The following is a 23,689-nucleotide window of genomic DNA, read 5'->3' as shown; positions in this document are numbered from 1 at the left end:
CTTATAAATGAATGCCTGAAAGAAATTGCAGTTATACCATGAAGCCTATAGTAACAAGTGAAGCTCTCTTCTCTCTTTAGTTTTTCTACTGGTGAGCTCATTCTCTCATGCGCCTTCAAAGAACCCCCATTTGCAGATGATTCATTTCTAATTCCCTCCCTGTGCCCCAGTCCCAAATGCCCAACTGCCTGCTATACAGCCACACTGGAAAATCCAACCTGCTTCTCAAGATCATGAGGTCTATTTAAAGAGGAGTTTTCTAAAGAAACAGTAAGGAACTTGCCAACTAAATTATTAGACTTAAAAAAAAAACATATATAAAGATGACAACACTAGCAGACTACTTAAGATGATAATATTATTATGAATATGTTAGAAGTATTAGAGTAAACAATAAAAGAATAAAATACAATCTCCTCTATATTAGTATTCAAGGCTCTCCACCAAATCTGTCTCCAACCTACTCTTCTAGTCTCATATATCCAATTCAAACTTTCTACATTCCTACAAAACTGGACTTCTATGCACTGATATCACCTTTTAGTCTACTACTTCCCTGCTATGCATTTGCACAGTTAATATGTGCCTATGAAATTATGCCAGTAACATATTCCATTTATATCTCTGCCTGGTGTGCCTCTTCAACAAGCATTTATTACATGCCTAGTCACTGTGCTAGACAATGGAAAACACAGGCAAAACCAGAGAAATCCTGGTTTACATTATACTCATGGTAAATAACAGGTACACAAACAATACAAAATAAATGCAAAATAAATACATTCCCACAGCTACCTAACCCATCAATATGACTTTTCAGCCTTGTCTTCCAGGCCTCTAACTTTATACCTTCTCTTCTGCTTCTCTACAGTCTCTTCCTTAATTTGGAAAGCTCCAAACTGGTATCTATGTTTTAAAAGAGGAGCATACCAAACGCTGAGAGAAATAATCTTTCACAGCAAAGGTCTTCTCCACTCAGTCTAGGGCTACCTTTTCTTCATCATACAATCCAGTATCAAATTTCCGTACTCTCATAATTTGTACCATATTGGTGACTCATGCAAATCATGCCATTCTAAGTAACTGAGATTTGGCTCCAAAAAAGAAATTCATTTCCTTTTCAATCCACAGAAAGCCAGGGAGTCAGGGACCTCCAGGATCGACAGCTCCTCATTAGAACTTGAACCCAGGAAGACAGATGAATCTTTCTTAAAAAGCATTGCTCAAGAGCATTGGCATTTTAATTGGCATCTATACCAAATGAACTTTCCTTTCCCCTGAAATATGATTTCCTTCCTTTCTACTCAACTGAGTAGTTGTCTCAGTCTTCACTATCACTGACTTTTCTGTGTTTTTTAAGACAGCTACTTTATTCAATCAAAACTTGCCATCTAGACCCTCTGTTCCAGCCCTTTACCATTGCTCCTTGCTGTTCTTTTGACTCAAGGACCATGCAAATAATATGTTTAACCTGTACCTGACAGGAAACCCAAGTATAATGCCCTAGATCTCCGATTTAAAAAGAAGAGGAATCCACAACCTCTCAAAGCAACTGAGCCAACTCTTGGACAGCTCTAATTGTTAGATAATTTTCCCTTTGTGATTGTTTTTAGTTGGGTCCAATTCTTCCTAACCCAATTTTTTTTCTAACCCAATTTTTTGGATGAATATATTGGAATGGTTTGCTATTCACTTCTCCAGCTCATTGTACAATGAAGAAAATGAGGCAAACAGGTTGCTCAGGGTCACACAACTGGTGTCTTAGGCCAGATTTGAACTTAGGAAGATGAGCTGCTCAAGTTTTCTCTCACATTAAGCCTAAATTTGCCACTTTGCAATTTGTACCTAGTTCTGCCCTTTGGAACCAAATTAAGAAGTCAAATCTGTCTTCCACATAATTACTTTTAAATCCCTGAATGTAAATATGTGAATATCATATCTCTTTAGTCTTCTTTTCTCCAGGCTAAATATTCCCAGGCCATTTCCCAAATCTCTATCTCATGAGGTTTTTTTTAACAACTAATTTGGTTGACTGTTCTGAACCAGATACTCTCTTCCCTCAATTTATACAATACTATTTTCTGCTTCTTCTGTCTTTTCATGGTCTCTTTTGATGGTTTATCTTCCTAACCCAACTCTAACTTTCTAATATTTTCTTAGCAAACTTATCTATTCCCATGGCTTTGATGATCATCTCTATGAAGATAGATTTAAAATTTGTATCTCCAGCACCAATCTCAGTCCTGTGCTCTAGTCTCACATTAGGAACTGCCTGCTAGACATTTCCATATAAATGCCCAACTGGCAGTTCAAACTCCAAATATCTAAAACTGAAGTCCTCATCTCAGAAAGGCTTCTCTTCTCTTCCTTCAAAGCTCAATTCATAAGTCATCTCTTTCATGAAGTCTCTTCTAATCATGCTCAAACCAAAATGATTTCTGCCTTATCAAATATTTCTTGAGCACTTGGTCTGGATCTCTAGTTTGCCCTTATTACATTCTATTTAGGATCCTACTTAACTATATAAGTATTTGTGCTATGTTTACATGCCTCCTCCATTCCATTAGACCGTAAATTCTAAAGGTCAAGGACAGTACTGGCTTTCTTCTTTGTATCCCCAAAACTATAAACGAAGTGAGTTTTTAATAGATGTTTGCTAAATTGAATTCGGGGTAAAGCTAAGGTAACCTGGATGAGTAGCTGCAGGGACCTTTTGGGTTCTAAAGCTCAAGATTCTAATAGAATATTGTGATTGAGTTACTCAGTTGCATTCATCGAGAACTAATAACTTCCATATTCGCAGAGGTCCAAAAGAAATTCTGGGCCAAAGAAATAAGGTCCTGAAGGCAAACCAAATAAAAAACTGGTTCCCTGGGAATGTGAGGATCTAGGGAGGGCCTGTGGCTTAGGGAGAATCTTGTAAATTGTCATCATTGGGATGAAACCTTGCACTGTATCACAAGAGATTAGTCAAGTTTCACGCTATACAAAAGTATAGTATAGGAGGACCATGAAGCAAAATCTGAAACAGCAAGAAACAAAAGAAGTTGTTTTCATCAAGCCTGTTTTAAGGAATGTGGTCTAGTTAACAGCATGGGAACAGCAATAGATTTTTCTATTGACTAGACTTTAGCCCTAGGTCTGTTTCCTAGAAGTATAGTTATATTGAAGGCTAGCTGAAAGGGTCCAGTGACTGAACATGAACCAGTGCCAAGTGACACTAACATACTGATCTCACATGTTAAATCATCAATATGACTGATTGATTTCTTACCAGGCTGAGGCTGCTAGGCTTGTGAGTTAGGACCATTAAAAGTACTTTGGATCCTAAACTTTATATCCACTGCTCCAAGTCTGTCTTCCTAACCTCAGGGAACTCTATCAGACTCTTCTTGTTTAAGATGATCCTTTCCCACCCTACCCTAATGTCAGGGAGGTGGGCTGAGGAAAGCAAGCAAGGGGCTTAGACTTGTTTCAAGGGCCCATGTCTTCCTAGTGTGTGTACTAGAAATAGCAAGAACAGACCTTCTCCAGAGGCGTTCCATTATAGCAGTTCAGCTGTTTACACATCTCCAAGCTCAGCTGGCAAATCCATGTGTTATCAGACACAACAGTAAGGGTATCCCGGAGGAACTGCAAACACATAATAGACACCAGTGCAAGCTGTTTGGGAAAGCAGTAAAACCAGAATATCTGTTCAGTTTCAGAAACCACTCCCCACACCCAACCATGGTAGCTAATATCATAAGCTCTGTACCATAGGGAATTTGCCACGGTCACCAGAGCTTTACTGAATCTCTCTCTTCAGACTTCCTGAGGTGCTAGGAAATGCTCAGCAGGATAATACTGGGCCAGTAATCAATCAATAAGCATTTATTAACCATAAGGCACTGTGCTAATTTCTGGGACTGCAAAAATAAAAAGACATCCCTTGCCCACAAAGAGCTTACAATATAACAGAGGAGATAAATTGCAAATAAATATATACAAAGGAAGTTATATATGGGATAAATAGGGAATATTAAAAGAAGGAAAGCACTAGAATTAAGAACCTTTCTGTAGAAGGTGGGATTTTAATTGGGACGTAAAGGAAGTCAGTAATCAGAGTAAAGGAGGCAGAGAGTTCCAGGCAAGGGAGATAGTCAGAGAAAATGCCCAGAGCCTAGAGATGGAGTGTCTCATTCATGTAACAACCAGAAAGTTAGTTCCTCCTGAACCAAGTCTCAACCTGGGCCTCAGGAGCTGGCCAGTTCTGAACAAGAGGTAGAGCCTTATGTAAAAAAAGGAAAGTCTTAAGAAATTGAGCTTCAGAATAAGATCCTAACTTGCCTCACTGAATTCTTCACATTCCCAATAAGTAAACCTCATCTAGTGCCAGAGCTGGCTTCAATATGATCTCTGCCACATAAAGAGGCTTGTAATATTTTCAAGTTGGCAAACCAAGGAAGAAATAGAAGGTAGCATTATATAGCCCAGTGCAGCCATATAGCCTTCTGCAAACTCATCTCTTCAGGTACCTTCTATGTATCTCATTTCACACCTAGCTGTATTACTTTGGGGCTTCTCTGATTTTTCCACTAAGCCTCTAAGAACCTTTCCTGTCCCTCTCTGTCCCACCCCCTTCCTGTTTCTATTTGTGTACTATCTGCCCATTAGATGGAAATCTCCTAGAGGGCTGTGCCTGGTATACATCATAGGTGCATAATATATGTTTAGCAATTAATTAATCCCATACTTTAGGGACCAGGAACTGGATTTCTAGAAGCAGTCATTTCTCTAGTGTGAGTCAGTGGTCCAGATGGAAACCTAAATTGATGGCCCCCTTATACTGAGATTAGCCTGACATATCAGGCTAGCCTCTCTCCAAAAGTATCCCTTAGGCTCTACTCCAAGGTCAGCCAGAATTGGAGGTGGTGATGGTGGAGTTCTAGACCCCTAGAATGTTTATCTCCCTTATAAGAAAAGAATTAGTATACCACATTTCCTTCCCCTAGCACACCAATTTGCCCTGATTTCTTCCCAATAGCTGGTCTTGCTAACATAGGCCCTCAATTTAGTGGAGTTAAGGGAAAAGTAAAGGAATAAAGCAATCTGCCCTATTAGGGGATAGCAAACTCTTCCCTAGACATACTAACTCTAACCCCTATGGAAAGATTCCTAGGTGTCTGGTGACCATAGCTACTCTCCATCACTATCTGGTACCTTGTTTCTCTGCTATACAATTCTTCTTGGCATAGCTCAAACTCATATAGTGCTTAAAAAATTTATAAAGCACTTCCTTTATGATAACTCTGTAATAGTTGAAGCATTATTAATTTCCATTCTAAGGATGAGGAAACAGATTTAGAGAAGCTGAATAACTTGCCCACAGCAACACTCCTAGTTTTTCTAAGAATTAAAGTCAGAATTCAAAGTATGGTCCCTTAATTCCCAAATATGAGTTTCTTTCCATTACTTTTAAAAGCTCTACTTTAACCTGGGTGTACTGTTCACATGCAAGTTCTTTGGTTTATTTTAGAACCAAATTAGAGCATGGAGATGCTATCTGAGGACATAGTCCTTATGGGAACTCAGATAAACTTCATAAGAAAAAGGCATTGCATTGAACAAGTACATTTCTCCCCCTTACTATCAGACTCTTCACTCTTTTTGTCCTCTCAGTCTTTTATCTATTAAAGTTTCAATCTCCTCCCTCTGTTTTTCCATCAGAAAAGGTGAAGCATCCTTTCCCATTTCCTACCATCAGCAGCTTTTCTTCCCATTCCTTCTGAGACAGGGTTTCTTCATTGAATTCTGAAATAATCATTCAGTTAGACCGACCCATGAGACTGATCACAGTCATTCAAAAACACGAGGAGTTCCCCTGAACCCAATCACCCAGCCCCTGGCTCACCTAGTACCCTCCAGGGAGATCAAAGCAGAATAGGCAATATCAAAATACCAATTAAGAGTACTGAGATGCTATTTTAAGACATACTCATTAGAGGAATTCAGCTAAATTTCATTAAGAAATAGGCATTTCATTTAACAGGTATAATTCTCCCCATACTATCAGATCCTTCCCTCCTTTTTTCCTTGCCACCCTCTACCTATGGAAGCTTCACCTTCTAGATAGTTTACTAAGGGGGGGATTGTCTTCTTCCACCGCTGACCCAATAGTGGATGGATATTTAGATGTAAAACATTCAGTAGCCGTAGAGAGGCTGCTCCTCTGCCCTCCCCAAGGTAAGGGTTGGAAGACACAATCTGTGAGGAAGAGAAAGAAAATCAAAACCAGAAATTGAAAGCTCTAAGCAGGAGCTCAATATTGAATGCTCACAAATTTACATGGCTAGGATCCTAATTTACCATGTCCAGGAGCAAGTAAAACTTGGAAGAATATTAAGAAAAACCCTGAGGTACAGGGAAATTTTTCTCCATAGTCTGACCTCCTTAAGAATCAGATAAGATCCAAGAAGAGTCCACTAAGTCAATCTCCCTAACCTCTACAAAGAAAACAGCCCAGTTCCTTTGGAAGCTCTAAGGTTAGGCCACAAATACTTACCAAGAGTCTTGTCGTTAAAGCAAAGGGAGAGGGAAGGTTTACTGAAAAAAAAAATCATAAAAATGTTCACTGAATTAAACATGAATTCCAATATCTTCTCCCTAACCCCAGTGCTTAGCACCCTGTCTGCCACAAGATAAGCACTTAATAAATGTTTATTTCCTTCCTCCTTCCCCATTCCACACCCTTGGGGGTAAAGAAAAAAAGAAAAAAACAATCTTCCTCTTGCAATTCCATATACCCAAAGTTTATAAACAGTGGAACTATGAGTTCAGATAGTATAAATGATACAAACCATTTGAATCATACTGAATGAGGAATGAATTCTCCCCTTCCTCCTGCCTCTTCATTGCCAGATGCATGAGACTCTTGCAGAGTGGTGTCAGGGCATTAGTGAACTGGACAGGGATTAGGAACTCCAGAAGATATGGCCAAAGAACCTGGATTGGGACAGAACATCTAAGTAATAGAACATATTTCTCAAAGAAGTAGGTTGCTATACTCTTCTGCATTTGACAGGTACAGATCTAGAGCATATTTATAATTACAGTTGAAATATTTATGGTCAATGATCAACAGAGAAGACCTTAAAAATAAGCAATATCAACTACCTACAACTTGGGAATTATATCAGTATAGCAAATTACTAAACAATATTTTATAGAGGTATAAAATGTTATGAAATTCATCTGGAGAGGGAAAAAAAGGCCAAGAATCTCGGGGGAGGGGGAAGGGGAAAAAAATCAGTGGTGAGGAGTGGGGGCCTAAAAGTACCAGATTCTCATATAATACTGAAAAAGAAATAATCATTAAAATGACTCAGTAATGTTTAAAAAAGGGAGATTGCTCAGTGAAGTAGATTAAGTATAAAACATACAGAAGGAAATGACCCTAGTAACTTGCTGTTTGATGAATCCAAAGTCCCCAAGTACTAGGTTACAATTTAATATCAAACAAAAATTGCTCAGAATACTGGAAAGCAGTCTGGTAGAAATTAAGTATAGATCAACATTTCACACTATATTCCAAGATAAACTTAAAAGGGGTACATGACTTAGACATAAAGGGATACATTATAAACAATTCAGATAAGCAAGGAAGAAATTATCTTTCATAGCTATGAACAGGGGAAGAGATAACATTCATAAAATTAAAAAATCTTTTGTACAAATAAAACCAGTGAAGAAGAAATTAGAAGGGAAATAAGTAACTAGGGAAAAAATCATCGCAGCAAGTTTCTCTGACAAAGGTTCCATTTCCAAGATACATTAAGAACTAATTCAAATTTATTTTATTTTATATTTTATTTTCCCAATTACATGTAATCACAATTTTCAACATATATTTTCCAAAATTAAGAGATAGTAAGCAATTTGTGGATTCAAATTTGTAAGAATAAGAGCTATTCCCCCACTGATAAACAGTCAAATGATATGAATAGCCAGTTTTCAGAGGAAGAAATCCAGGCTAACAAAAGGTATTTGAAAAATTGTTTCAACTCACTAATAGAGAAATGTAAATTAAAGCAATTCAGAAAACAGACATATTCATCCCCTGATGGCAGCATTCTGAATTAATACATCTATGTCAGAAAGCAGCTGGGAACAATACCTCAAATATTACTATATTATGTATTCCCTTTGACCCAGATCTACAATGAGAGGCTTATGTATACATAAAAAAAGAGAGAAAGGATTCATCTGTACAAAAAAATAGCAGCTCTTTTTGTAGTGGAAAAGAACTGTAAACAAAGTGGGTGTCCATCAACTGGGAAATGGCCAAATTATGGTATATGAAATTAAGGGGATACTATTGGGCTGTAAGAAACAACAAAAGGAATTGTCTCCGAAAAAACTAGAAAGGTTTGTATGAAATGATTCAGAGTAAACTGAGCAAAACTAGGAGAACAGTTTGTAGTACAATGATAACATTATAGAGAAAAATATCTTTGAAAGACTTAATTAATGTTATGAATAAACATGATTCCAGGGTTTATGAATGAAGCATTATACTTACTTCTTTGAAAGTAAATTGAGGGGCTGAAGAAGCAGGAGGAGACATATTTTTGGATATGGCTAGTGTGTAGATTCATTTTACTTAACTATGTGCATTCAATAAGCAGTTTTATTTTTCAATGATATGGGAGACGAGAAGAGAGAAAATAAATTAATAAAAAAATAAAACATACAATGCTATTTGTGAAAAGCAGGCTTCTGTAACTATACTGTATAACTCTAATCTTACTGCTTATTCATCCTCCTAAATGGTTCACTCTGTGATAAAATGCTCTCTAATTTTTTAAAATTGAAAGTTAGGAAGAGGGATGGATTTAGGAAAGGGAAGATAATTTCTATTTTGGACAGTGAGTTTAAGCTGCTTATGGGAGGGGGCAGTTTGGTGGCTCAGTGGATTGAGAGTCAGGCCTAGAGACAGGAGGGTCCTAGGTTCAAATCTGGCCTCAGACACTTCCTAGTTGTGTGACCCTAGGCAAGTCACTTAAATCCCCATTGCCTAGTCCTTACTACTCTTCTGCCTTAGAACCTATACACAGATTGATTCTAAAATGGAAGGTAAGAGGTAAAAAAAAAAAAGATGCTTATTGGATATCCAGGAGATGAGGTCTGGAAGGTAGATAGAGATATGAACCTGGAGCTCAGAAGAGAGATAAGGAATGGATATAGATATAGGAGTCTTCTGCTTAGAGATGTTGGCTGAAGCCATAAGAGATGATAAAATCACATAGAGAAAATAAAAGGTCTATCATCTGAGTTACATCCACAGATTATCTTATCTATCTCAATGAGAAAAATGCTATATAAAGCAAAGAATCTTAAAAAAAAAAAAAGATACCCATAATGGAATTTTTTATTCTTTTTTTTGGAATTTTAAATTCTTAATTCAATTTTATTTTTGGTTTCAAATTCTCTCTCCCTTTCCTCCACTCAGGAGGAATTCTATAATGTAGAGATTGCTGAATAAATGCTAAAATCATTTTCTGGCCAAATTCTGGCCTAATTCTTCATACAAGAAAATTCAAGTGGATAAAGAACATCTACTATCCAGACTATGAAAGAGTTAGATGTGCAACCCATATAAAACCCTTCCATCAATATGTATTTTTTTTCCCTAAACCCTTACCTTCTGTCTTAAAATCAATACAGTGTATTGGTTCCAAGGCAGAAGAGTGGTATGGGCTAGGCAATGGGGGTTAAGTGACTTGTCCAAGGTCACACAATTAGGAAGTGTCTTAGGTCACATCTGAACCCAGGACCTCCTGTTCTTAGGCCTGGCTTTCAATCTATTGAGCCACCTAGCTGCCTCCTGTATATATTCCTTGGACAACATTTATAAGAATAATTTCAACCCAGAATTTAGCAGGAGGAGAAATGGATTGATTCCATTTGTAAAATTACAGCTCTTTTTTTTTTTACTCCAATCTTCTTCCTAAAACAAAAACTTTCTTTTCTGATATATGTATCCTTGTGGTGGGAGAGCTAGGTGGCCCAGTGGATAGAGCGCTGGGCCTGGATTCAGGAAGACATCTTCCTAAACTCAAATCTGATCTAAGACACTTACTAGCTGTGTAATCCTGGTCAAGTTCCTTAACCTTATTTACTTCAGTTTCCTCATCTGTAAAATGACACAGAGAAGGAAATGGTAAAACATTCCACCAACTCTGACAAGAAAAACCAAATCAGGTTTTGAAGAATTATACAGGACTGAAAAAAATGACTGAACAAAAACAATAATCCTTCTGGTGATGTTGTGTGCCTATGAATCATTAATTAGCATTGTCTCTAAAGAAATTAAGTTGAAGATCAGCCAAAGGTCTGAAAATCAGTCAAAGAGAAGCATAAGGAAGGTAATATGTAGACTGGAACATATAATAATTGAAAAAATGGAAAGGAGAAGTTGCATTTAAGTTTGTTCTCAGAGAAATAAATGATGGGGAAAAGATGGACTAATTAAATAATGAGAATGAGGGAAAACCAATGAACAGCCCACAAATTCTACTAGTATCCATATAATGTCAAGACATCTAGAGGGAAGATCTGTCCCCCCAAAATGTTTTAATCAACCATCATCCTTCTTCATAAGATTTTACAGGCAAGTTTATAATCTATGCCAGTGTCATCTCTGGAAAGTATAGCAAACATTCCTGACTAATATACTTTCTAACTACATTTGGCCTCTTTGTTGTACTATTTGGTAGATATTTATTCAATTTCTCGATGAAATAATTTTCATTGGTGTCAGTGCCATATGTGTTCTCTATTTCCTATTTTTATTCTCAAAACGTTGCTTAAATTTGCTTAAATAGAGACTTCTGCGTTAACATGGCTGCAATCTAGAAGTGAATGGCTTCCTCTCCCCGGCACCGAATGAAATAGACTACCTCAAAAGAGCATAAAAATCACCTTTGGTAGAATGGAGGGACTCTCCAGTACCCCACAGAAATAAAGGTACGTGGGGTTTGAACATTTCCACACTATAAGAAGGAGGAAAAGCTTGCACAAAAATGTGAATTGAGCCACCCTTCCTCCCCACCTCCCCCACCAAACCAGAGTAAAGTATCAGAGCGCTCACTGGGACAGCGAGTGAGTGAGGAACGTCTCTGTCTGGGGGGGCACACCAGGGTCCTTAGGATCTAAAGACTGCTAGGAAATGACCTCTCAGGGTGATTCCACGGGAGAATCCTGCGCTGAACACAGGGGCGGTTGCGCTGATCACAGGGGCCTGTGCTCTAAGAAACCTTGGAGGCTGGGAAGAACTAGTGTGAGGCAACCTAAATTCATAGAAAACCCGCCGATATCACCCAGACCCCAGACCAAAAAGGAAAAGGGAATAAAACCACCAAAGGGATGGATCACACGGCCCAGAATCAAACCTCCAGGAAGAAAGGGAAAAAGGTGACTATTGAAAACTTTTATGGTGGGAGTACCCAAGGAAAAGAAGAGAAAGAGGATGAAACCCAAACAAAATCAAAACATGCCTCCCAAAATGGAAATTATCCACAAGCTCTGGAAGAACTCAAATTGGAGCTTCCCAAAAGATGGAAACCTTCTGGAAAGAAAAATCGGAGAAAGAGATCAGCAGTTTGATAGACAAGACTTTACAATTGGAGAAAGAGCTGGAAGTATCTAATAGAAGGGCAGACAAAGCTGAAAACGAGTCCCTAATGACCAGAATTAAGCAACTGGAAGACAGTGAGCTTGCAAAACAGCAAGAATTAATAAAGCAAAGCCAAAAAATTAATGAATTAGAAAAAAACATAAAATATCTCACTGAAAAGGCCACGGACCAGGAAAACAGAGTAAGAAGAGACAACGTGAGAATTATTGGTCTGCCTGAAAAACCAGAGATAAAAAAACCTCGATGCTATACTACAGGAGATTATAGAAGAAAATTGCCCACATGTTCAGGAGCAAGGGGGCAAAATAGAAACAGAAAGGGTTCATAGAACACCCTCTATACTAAATCCCCAAAGGACAACCCCCAGGAATGTAATTGCCAAATTCAAGAGCTCCCAAGAAAAGGAGAAAATCCTACAAGAAGCCAAGAAGAAGAGCTTCAGATATAGGGGGGCTCCCATAAGGATTACACATGACTTAGCGGCTAACACACTAAGAGACTGCAAAGCATGAAACATGATATTTAGAAAGGCAAGAGAGCTGGGTCGCCAACCAAGAATCAACTACCCAGCAAAACTGACTATATACTTCCAGGGGAAAGTATGGACATTCAACAAAATAGAAGATTTCCAAGCATTTGCTAAGAAAAGACCAGAACTTAGTGGAAAATTTGATATCCAATCACAGAAAGCAAGAGAAACATGAAAAGGTAAATATGAAAGAAAGGGAAAAGGGGATAAATCTTATCTTTTTCTTTAAGTCAAACTCTCTTCTATAAGGACTACATTTACATCAAATTATATATATTAATATGTGGGGAAAATGTATTGTGTAACTCTCAAAAATTATATGCATCATAAGAGTAGTTAGAAGAATCATGCATAGGGAAAGAATTGGGCATTAAGATGATTTGGTGAAAGGGGGGGGAAGTAAGAAAAAGGGGGGAGAATCTCGATAATACTAAGATTTACTTCAAGAAATTGGGGGGGGGACTAAATAGAATAATCTTTCCCATATAAAGATACACATGGGAAGGGGAGGGGAAGATCTCTCATATGAGAAGGAGAGGAAGAGAGCGTGAAGTGGTATTACTTAAACCTTACTCTCAGTGAAATCAACTCTGAGAGGGAAAAACATCTAAATCCAGTGGGATCCTGAATTCTATCTTATCCAACAGGGTAAGAAAGAAAGGAAAATTAAGGACGGGGAGGGGGAGGGAGTATAAAAAGGGAGGGAAGGCGAGGGGGAGGGGAAGGGAACATAAAAAGGGAGGGGCTAGAAAGGGAAGCATATCAAGGGAGGGGACTAGGGGGACTGAACTAAAGTAAATCACTAGTTCAAAAGGATATAGCTAAAGAAGAAAGCTCAGAACTAGGGGAAGATATCAAAATGCCAGGGAATCCACAAGTGACAATCAACTTTGAATGTGAATGGGATGAACTCACTCATAAAACGTAGACAAATAGCATACTGGATTAGAACCCCAAACCCTACCATATGTTGTCTTCAAGAAACACATATGAGGTGGGTTGATACTCACAAGGTCAGAATTAAAGGATGGAGTAAGACCTTTTGGGCCTCAACTGATAGAAAGAAGGCAGGAGTTGCAATCATGATATCTGACAAAGTCAAAGCAAAAATAGACCTGATCAAAAAGGATAGGGAAGGTAAATATATTCTGTTAAAAGGGAGTATAGACAAAGAGGAAATATCACTAATCAACATGTATGCACCAAATGGTACAGCAACCAAATTTCTAATGGAGAAACTAGGAGAATTGAAGGAAGAAATAGACAGTAAAACCATATTAGTGGGAGACTTGAACCAATCACTATCAAATTTAGATAAATCAAATAAAAAAATAAATGAGAAAGAGGTAAAAGAGGTGAATGAAATCTTAGAAAAATTAGAGTTAATAGACATATGGAGAAAAATAAATAGGGACAAAAAAGAATGCATCTGCATCTCAGCACCACATGGCACATTCACAAAAACAGATCATACACTAGGTCACAGAAACATGGCACTCAAATGCAGAAAAGCAGAAATAATAAATGCAACTTTTTCAGATCATAAAGCAATAAAAATATTGATCAGTAAGGGTACATGGAGAGCCAAGTCAGAAATTAATTGGAAATTAAATAATATGATACTCCAAAATCAGTTAGAGAAGAAATCCTAGAAACAATTAATAATTTCATTGAGGAAAATGACAAAGGTGAGACATCCTTTCAAACCTTATGGGATGCAGCCAAAGCAGTACTTAGAGGAAAATTCATATCCATGAGTGCATAATTAACAAATTAGGGAGGGCAGAGATCAATGAATTGGAAATGCAAATCAAAAAATTTGAGAACGAACAAATTAAAAAACCCCAGAAAAAAACGAAACCAGAGATCCTAAAAATTAAGGGAGAAATTAATAAAATCAAAAGTGATAGAACTATTAAACTAATAAACAAGACTAGAAGCTGGTACTTTGAAAAAACAGACAAAATAGACAAAATACTGGTCAATCTAATTTAAAAAAAGGAAAGAAGAAAGGCAAATTAACAGCATCAAGGATGAAAAGGGGGACCTCACCTCCAATGAAGAGGAAATTAAAGCAATCATTAAAAACTACTTTGCCCAACTATATGGCAATAAATATACCAACCTAGGTGACATGGATGAATATTTACAAAAATATAAATTGTCTAAACTAACAGAAGAAGAAATAGATTTCTTAAATAATCCCATGTAAGAAAAAGAAATCCAACAGGCCATCAAAGAACTTCCTAAGAAAAAATCCCCAGGGCCTGATGGATTCACCAGTGAATTCTATCAAACATTCAAAGAACAGCTAACCCCAATACTATACAAACTATTTGACATAAGCAAAGAAGGAGTTCTACCAAATTCCTTTTATGACACAAACATGGCACTGATTCCAAAGCCAGGCAGTCCAAAAGCAGAGAAAGAAAATTATAGACCAATCTCACTAATGAATATAGATGCAAAAATCTTAAATAGGATACTAGCAAAAAGACGCCAGCAAGTGATCAGGAGAGTCATCCACCATGATCAAGTAGGATTTATACCAGGGATGCAGGGCTGGTTCAATATTAGGAAAACCATGCACATAATTGACCACATCAACAAGCAAACCAACAAAAATCACATGATTATTTCAATAGATGCAGAAAAAGCCTTTGATAAAATACAACACCCATTCCTATTAAAAACACTAGAAAACATAGGAATAGAAGGGTCATTCCTAAAAATAATAAACAGTATATATCTAAAACTATCAACTAATATCATATGCAATGGGGATAAACTAGATGGATTCCCAATAAGATTAGGAGTGACACAAGGATGCCCATTATCACCTCTATTACTTGACATTGTACTAGAAACACTAGCAGTAGCAATTAGAGAAGAAAAAGAAATTGAAGGCATCAAAATAGGCAAGGAGGAGACCAAGTTATCACTCTTTGCAGATGACATGATGGTCTACTTAAAGAATCCTAGAGATTCAACCAAAAAGCTAATCAAAATAATCAACAACTTTAGCAAAGTTGCAGGATACAAAATAAACCCACATAAGTCATCAGCATTTCTATATATTTCCAACACAGCTCAGCAGCAAGAACTAGAAAGAGAAATCCCATTCAAAATCACCTTAGACAAAATAAAATACTTAGGAATCTATCTGCCGAGACAAACACAGGAACTATATGAACACAACTACAAAACACTCTCCACACAACTAAAACTAGACTTGAATAATTGGAAGAACATTAACTGCTCATGGGTAGGATGAGCCAATATAATAAAAATGACCATCCTACCCAAACTCATTTATCTATTTAGTGCCATACCCATTGAACTCCCAAAAAATTTTTTTACTGATTTAGAAAAAAAACATAACAAAGTTCATTTGGCAGAACAAAGGATCAAGTATATCCAGGGAAACAATGAAAAAAATACAAAGGAAGGGGGCCTTGTAGTCCCAGATCTCAAGACTATATTATAAAGCAGCGGTCATCAAAACAATTTGGTACTGGCTAAGAGACAGAAAGGAGGATCAGTGGAATAGACTCGGGGTAAGTGACCTCAGCAGGACAGTATACGACAAACCCAGAGAACCCAGATTTTGGGACAAAAATACAGTATTTCATAAAAACTGCTGGGAAAATTGAAGGACAGTGTGGGAAAGATTAGGTTTGGATCAACACCTCACACCCTACACCAAGATAAATTCAAAATGGGTGAATGACTTGAACATAAAGAAGGAAACTATAAGAAAATTAGGAGAACACAGAATAGTATTCATGTCAGACTTTTGGGAAGGGAAAGATTTTAAAACCAAGCAAGACTTAGAAAGAGTCACAAAATGCAAAATAAATAATTTGGAATACATCAAATTAAAAAGTTTTTGTACAAACAAAACCAATGTAACTAAAATCAGAAGGAAAGCAACAAATTGGAAAGCAATCTTCATAAAAACCTCTGACAAAGGTTTAATCACTCAAATTTACAAAGAGCTAAATCAATTGTACAAAAAATCAAGCCATTCTCCAATTGATAAATGGGCAAGGGACATGGATAGGCAGTTCTCAGATAAAGAAATCAAAACTATTAATAAGTGTGAATTTTAAAAGTCTCCATCTTGGTCTAGCACCTAAAAATTGTGCACACCCACACTACACGGGCATGTGCTAGTCAATGACAAATCAGAAATAACTAACCGCCCACCTGGGCTGTCCTAAGCCAAGCTAGAGCCAACCATTGGCATTTGTGAGACACAGGAAGTGAGGTAGGGAACAGCCTCTGGAATTCGCTCACTTCCTGTGGGGAGAGGGAGACGGGAGTGGGTGTTAGGAGCTTGGACAGGGAGGACGCCCGCAGACAGCTTTCCTTCAGATCACTCACATGAGTTAAGGACTGATTCTTTCCACCTTGGCCCTTTGGGCCTAAAACTCCCTCTACCTTGGTCAGAGGTTGAGTAGCCCCTTTCCCTTTTCTCTTCTCTCCTTCTCTCCCTCTCCTTTCCCTACTCCCAGTGTGATTAAACCTCCATAAACTCCATTCTGACTTGAGTGTTTCATTTTAGGAATTTCATAAGTAAATTCCTTGGCGGCCATTGTTCAATATTACATAAATCCTGTAGCCACAATTTTTAACCATTACAGTGCTCATAACCTCTCCCAGAAGCCTAAAATTTCTACCATTACAGTTGGCGTAACCACTTCGGGGAAAAAGAACTATATCAGTCTTCTGATCTCCTTACTAATCACCTGGGAGAGGTCCCACCCCGGCTACCCCCTCTGGCTCTTGGCCCTGCTTTAGTGCTTCAAAGGTTTCTAGAACCTCAATAAATTTACTGAATTTTCTTGTCCTTTCACCCCACTTATTACTCACTCCGTCAGTCCTTTTACCAAATACCTTGGCTTAAAGACACAGCTGCCAGAACAGGTGAGTATAAAACACATTTTTTCTATCTTCCCTTTTCTCCTTAAGTTAAATTGGAGTCAACAGGATTTTTTTTCCTTCTCCCCTTTGTCTCTCATTTCCGTCTCCTTTTACTTTAAGGAGGTGGCTCAGTAGATTGAGAGGCAGGCCAGGCTTACCTAATCAACTGATTAGCAACGAGGAACCTCAGGAGAAGTGCTCTTAGGAGCTCCTAGCCCGCAAAAAACAAAAAACCAGCTGAATACAGCTAGGGAGCTAATTTAAAACCCATTTTTTTCTGTTTCCTGGCCTTTCTAGTCTTAAAAATTTAAGTGGGTTTTGCTCAAGGAAGATAGCACATGGTCCTAGCGGTTTTAGCCTGAGGGCTAAGGAAGATTGCTGGGACCCTCCCATATACACACTTTGTAAAAGAAGGAGGTTTAGCTCTACCTTTTTGTTTACGGTCTATTCACTCCTAATCAGCCCTTTCATAGCTTCTACCTTCCTGCAAGAGGGTTTTTGTAACCCCTCCCAGAAGCTTGATAAGGGCAATTTACAACACAATAGGCCCTTAGCCTGTATAGGGTTGTAGACTAGGGAGCCACCTACTGTAAAAAAAAAAAAAGTTACAGGCAACCTAGCAATTGACTCAAAGAAGAAAAAAATGTGGCTACAACCAATGTCTGCTTTGCTTCTAAATTGGCTTATAAGTTCAATGACCAAGTACATTGGATTTTTAGTAGGTGTTCCTCTAGGATGGTATTTTTCAGACAATATAAACCTCTTCGTGACCCTTACATTCATCTTCCTTGGGATTGTAATTGTTGTACTTACAATAATATACCTAACCTCTAAGAGAGAACACTCCCTTGTTCCTTCTATTACTAAACAAATTAAGGAATTACACACTTTTATGGATAAACGAATCACGGAGCAACATACTGTCACCGAGCAACGAATTATGGAATTACACACTTTTATTGAGGAGCAACTTAGGGAACAGAATAATATTACCCAAAGAGTTAGGGAACAGAATATTATAACTGATCAGAGAATTACAGAACTGCACACATTTATTGATCAGCAACATAAAGAATTGAATACTATCACTGATCAAAGAATTCGGGACCAAAATACTTATATTGAACAAATTAAAAAAGAAAATACTCTTATTTATCAACAATTGATGGAACGGGATGAAGTTAGGGAGAAAACATGGGGAGAGATAAAAACTTCCCTGGCTGAAATTAAGGAGGGACAATGGGGAGAGGTAAAAACTTCCCTGGATGAAATTAGGGAGGAAAAATGGAGAGAGATAAGAACCTTCCTGCAAAACATTGATAGGGAGTTAAAAACATCCTACAATAGGAGTGATTTAACTCTCCATCCCCCATCTTTATCAGATTCCCTGACCAACCCTGCCCAAAACGATTTGACTCAAATAGAAGCCCCTTCACACCAACCAGCTCCTCCCCATCCTGACCACCCAGCCCCTCCCCCTGCCATTCTTGCCCCTCCCACCCTGGTTCCTCCTTCCATTCATGCCTCTTACCCTGCCTCCTCAGCCCCGGATCCTCCCCCTGCCCTTCCCCCCACCCATGCTCATGCTCTAGCCCCACCCCCTGTTCCTGCCCCGGCCCCTCTCCCTGCCCTTCCCCCCACCCATGCTCATGCTCCAGCCCCACCCCCTGTTCCTGTCCCAGCCCTTCCCCCTGCCCTCCCCTCCACTCATGCTCTAATCTCCAACCCCCATGCTCCAACAGCCAATAATCCTAACATTGAAAATGGAGCAAGTAGCCTAGAAACAGTAACACCAGATAGTTTAGACAGAAGTTTATTTCCATTGAGGGAAGTAGCCACCTTTAATAAAGAAGGGAACTTGGTGTCTGTAAGACACTATACACCTTTTAAACCTGATGATTTAGAAAAATTCAAGCACAATGTTCAATCATTTGAGGCAGAACCAATGTTGGTTATAGAAAAATTAGAAAATATATTCAGAAACTTTGACCCTTCTTGGTTGGATGTGGAGAATTTTGTTAGATACATTTCTGACAAAGAGAGAGAAAAATAATGTCATCTCTCTAGCTAATAAGAAAAGTGGTAGAGGAGCTCATCACTGGCCAACTGTAGATCCACACTGGAACCCCAATATTATACAGGATCACACAAAACTAGTCCTGGCCAGAGAAGCATTATTAAAAGCCATGAGAGACTGCTCTGATAGCCCTGATGCATGGGAAAAATTTGAACAATCCCGACAGGAAATTGATGAGACCCCCTCCCACTTTATGGATAGACTTATTGACGTAGGAAGTACATATATGGACCTTGATTTGTCCAGAGAAAAAGACATTAAACATATACGCAGACAATTCGTTAGGAATTGTTGTTCAGCAGTAAAAGACTACTTTGAAACCAACTGTCCCAACTGGGAGTCTATGGACCTTGACGAACTGAGGAAAGTAGCAACATATGCCTATAAGAATCGTACAAAAAAACCTGAGACACACAATAAATCAGTGTCAGACTTAGAAAAAGAAATTGAAATTTTAAAGGAACAATTGAAAAGTAAGGGAGAGACCATGGCCCCTTTGCAGGAATCCACAGATAGATCATTAACAAACCCCTTAATATGCCTCTTCTGTGGGAAGAGAGGCCATGCAATGATAGTCTGTAGGAGCAGGCTACGGGAAACAAGAAATAATAACACCTTTAGGAATAATAACTATAGGAACCACAATGACAGTGCTCAAAATACAGAAAATGATACTACCCCAAAAAATGCCCAACAACAAAATATAAGAAATGGAGCTCGACCACGCTACACTCAGGGTGAACAACCCCAACAGCGTGGAGGGTCCCAAAAAACTGCCCAAGCATCTTTATGAAGGTGTGAAGGGGGGGGTGAGGGCCCTGGAATCAAAGAATGAGACCTTTGATTTTCCAGACCCTGATATTTTAATGCCAATAATCCCTATATATTCCCCCCCAAACAGTAAGGAACCTCATGTCACTTTAAAGGTAGGAAATTCATACTATGACTGTCTTTTAGACACTGGAGCATCTAGGTCAGTTCTAGTAAGCAAACCAGATGAGAAATGTGATTCTATTGGCTCTTTAAATGTAGTAGGTGTTTCAGGAAAACTGTTAAAGGTCCCAAAACTTTCTCCTCGCATGGTACGTGTGGGACCCCTAACTGTTGAACATTCTTTTCTTTTAATGCCTGGATCTCCCACAAATTTGCTGGGGAGAGATTTACTATGCAAATTACAAGCCACAATAATGTGTGCCCCAGATGGCTCCCTTTCTTTAGAAGTGCCCGAGGAAACCTTAAATTTACTCCCTGTATTTCTCTCAGAGAGCCAGGAGGCAAAGGAGCCTCCCACCTTTGAAATACCTACAGATATACCAGAGTCTCTTTGGGCCACATCTTCTACTGATGTAGGCTTACTTAAATCAGCTACTCCCGTGCAAATAAAAACTAAATCCAGCCCACCTCCTTGCATTCCTCAGTATCCTCTTTCCAAGGAGGCAATGGAGGGCATTACCCCAATAATAAATTCTTTAATTGACCAAGGAATAATTTTCCCTTGTAAATCTGAATACAACACGCCCATCCTCCCCATTAAAAAACCAAAAAGGGGACCCAATGGCAAACACCTCTATAGATTTGTACAGGATTTGAGGGCTGTGAACAATCACGTTATAAAGAGACACTCCATATTCCCAATATCAATACTATTATTTCTTCTATTCCTAGCACAGCTACATACTTTACAGTAGTAGACTTGTGCTCAGCCTTCTTCTCTATACCCATACATGAGAACTCGAGGCATATTTTCGCTTTCACCTGGAATGGCATACAATATTCCTGGAGTCGTCTGCCCCAGGGTTATGTAGAAAGTCCGACCTTATTTGCACAAATTTTGGGACAAGATACAGATAATATAAAATTTAGAAACAGCAAATTAATAAAATATGTAGATGACCTACTCTTGGCTTCCGTGGATGCAGAAGCATGTCAGGAAGATAGTAAACACCTTCTTTTGGAATTGCACAAAAGAGGTCATAAGATCTCAAAGGATAAAGTTCAGTGGTGTCTCCCCAAAGTAGAATATTTGGGGTTCATTCTGACAGCTGGTGCCCGCTCTATTTCTCCCAAGCGAATTGAGAATATTCAAAAATTGAGTGCTCCTACTACTAAAAAACAGTTAAGAGCAATTCTGGGAGCAACAGGGTTTTGCAGACAATGGATTCCTTGCTATGGGGAAATTACTAAACCTCTTATAGCACTAACAAGGGATGCAGTCCCTGAACCCCTCAAATTAGAGCCTGAACACATGTCAGCTCTATCAGAGCTAAAAAAGGCTATCCTATCTGCTCCTGCTCTAGGCATCCCAAATTACAACAAGCCATTTACTTTGTATGTACATGAGCGAAGAGGAGTAGCCTCAGGCGTTTTAACTCAAACTCTGGGGCCTTCTCAGCGTCCAGTTGCTTATTATTCAGCCCAGCTGGACCCAATAGCTTCAGGAGCACCACCATGCCTTAGAGGAGTGGCTGCTACTGCTTTACTAGTGACAAAAACCGTTGATCTAGTATTAGGATGCCCATTGACAATTATGTGTCCACATGAGGTAGAAGCATTATTGCTAAGACAGAGAACACAGGCATTTTCTGATCAGCGAATTACAAGGTATGAAATAACCTTGCTAAATAATGAAAATATTACTTTGAAACGCTGTTCAACCCTTAATCCTGCCACCTTGCTTCCAGACTTACCAACTTCAGGAGAACCATTACAGTTGTGAAACACTAGTGTCCATGGTAGAAAAGCCTCGAGATGATCTCTTGGACACTCCCTTAAAGAACTCAGACCTGATCTTATTTACTGATGGTTCTTCTTTCATGAGGGATGGCATACGCTATAGTGGAGCTGCCGTAGTCTCAGAATTTGCCACTGAGTGGTCAGCCTCATTACCTTCTAACATTAGCGCTCAAGGAGCAGAGCTCATAGCTCTGAAACATGCCTGTATAATTGCCAAGGATAAAAAGGCAACAATTTATACGGATTCTAGATATGCTTTTGGCATTTGTCACTCAGTCGGGATGCTATGGCTCCAGAGAGGATTTTTAACCTCAGCTGGAAAATCCATAGCTAATGCTGAAATTATTAATGAAGTCCTTTCTGCTCTTCAGCTGCCTGAAGCCCCAGCTGTAGTTCATTGCTCAGCCCATACAGGTGGCACCGACCCTGTCTCTAGGGGAAATGACCGAGCAGATGCTGCTGCAAAGCTAGCAGCCATAGAAGGGCCTGAATTACTTCTAACATTAACAACTACTGATGACTCAAATTTATCACTTTCCTATGATGAGAAGGAAGTGGAAAAATGGAAACAGAAATTCAAAGCAAAACAGATCAATGGAGTCTGGGTGTCATCTGAAGGAAAACCCCTGCTCCCTAGAAGTTTCTATCACCAAATTTGCCAATCTGTTCATAATAATGGCCACTTTGGTACCCAGGGCATCGTGGACTCTGTTAAGAGAGTATGGATAGCCCCTGGTATAACTACCATAGCCTCTAAAGTGTGTTCATCCTGCCCTACCTGCCAGGCATATAACCAACATGCCTTTCGTGGTAAAGCCTTTGGTGGACGTCCTCTGGCTTACACACCTTTTGAGCACCTGCAGATAGATTTTATAACGATGCCAAAGGCTGGACAATATAAATTCTGTTTGATCATAGTAGACCAACTGACCAGATGGCCGGAAGCATTTCCTACAGCCCGAGCCACAGCAGCTTTTGTTGCTAAGGTGCTTTTAAAAGAAATTATTCCTCGCTTTGGCCTACCAGCACGTATTGATTCCGATAGGGGGAGTCATTTTACTGATTCTGTTCTAAACCAGATATATTCTTGCTTGGGGATAACTCCAAAATTCCATGTTCCATATCATCCCCAGAGTTCAGGCCAAGTTGAGAGGATGAACAAAGAACTTAAAACTATGATTGGAAAATTATGCACTGAGACCCATTTCAAATGGCCTGAAATTCTCCCTTTGGCCCTATTTTATCTTAGAAGCAGGCCTAGAGGAGACTTACATATTTCACCATTTGAGATGCTTTTTGGACATCCGCCTATACAGGCTAAGCCTTTCTCCCCGGCTTATACATCGCTATTAGGGGGAGATACTACTATTGCTTCCTATATACAGGAATTACAGCACAAACTGCGTGAGCTACATGAATCCGGAGCTGCAGTACAAGCTGGACCATTAGACTTCTCACTTCACGACCTGAACCCAGGAGACAACGTGTATATAAAGAACTTCCAGCGTACAGGAGCAACCCAGCCTTCATGGGAAGGACCATTCCAAATACTGTTAACTACTCCAACATCTATAAAGGTTGGAGAAAAGGACTCTTGGATTCACTGTTCTCATGTAAAGAGAGCATCTTCTGTTGAGACTGATTGACTGTATCCTATACATGCATTGGAGATAACTACCCATTGACAAGTGGAACTGTTTTATTCTGCTTTTGACACATTGAATTCCTAAATTTAATTTTTTCCCTT

The 23,689-nt window shown here is 38.9% G+C and overlaps 1 protein-coding gene across 10 annotated transcripts in view; it reads right to left on the bottom strand.

Moving 5' to 3' along the window:
• The window catches only part of MROH1 (maestro heat like repeat family member 1), a 207,750-nt gene that overhangs the window by 77,935 nt on the left and 106,126 nt on the right, over positions 1-23,689 (bottom strand). For 6 of the 10 annotated variants that reach the window (XM_016432035.2, XM_007488756.3, XM_007488754.3 and 3 more), the window contains 5 exons: positions 6,840-6,984; positions 6,545-6,585; positions 6,105-6,246; positions 5,741-5,793; positions 3,526-3,663 (listed from right to left, as the gene is read on the bottom strand). In XM_016432035.2, coding sequence (XP_016287521.1) covers positions 3,526-3,663; positions 5,741-5,793; positions 6,105-6,246; positions 6,545-6,585; positions 6,840-6,984 — 519 coding nt within the window. The remainder of the gene's footprint in view (positions 1-3,525; positions 3,664-5,740; positions 5,794-6,104; positions 6,247-6,544; positions 6,586-6,839; positions 6,985-23,689) is intronic. The other 4 variants (XM_007488757.3, XM_007488758.3, XM_056820703.1 and 1 more) reach the window with 1 other exon arrangement.

This window comes from Monodelphis domestica, chromosome 3 (assembly GCF_027887165.1).
Source record: "Monodelphis domestica isolate mMonDom1 chromosome 3, mMonDom1.pri, whole genome shotgun sequence".
NCBI lineage: Eukaryota > Metazoa > Chordata > Mammalia > Didelphimorphia > Didelphidae > Monodelphis > Monodelphis domestica.
The sequence above is the reverse complement of the archived record's forward strand: the minus strand, read 5'-3'. Positions and strand labels throughout refer to the sequence as shown.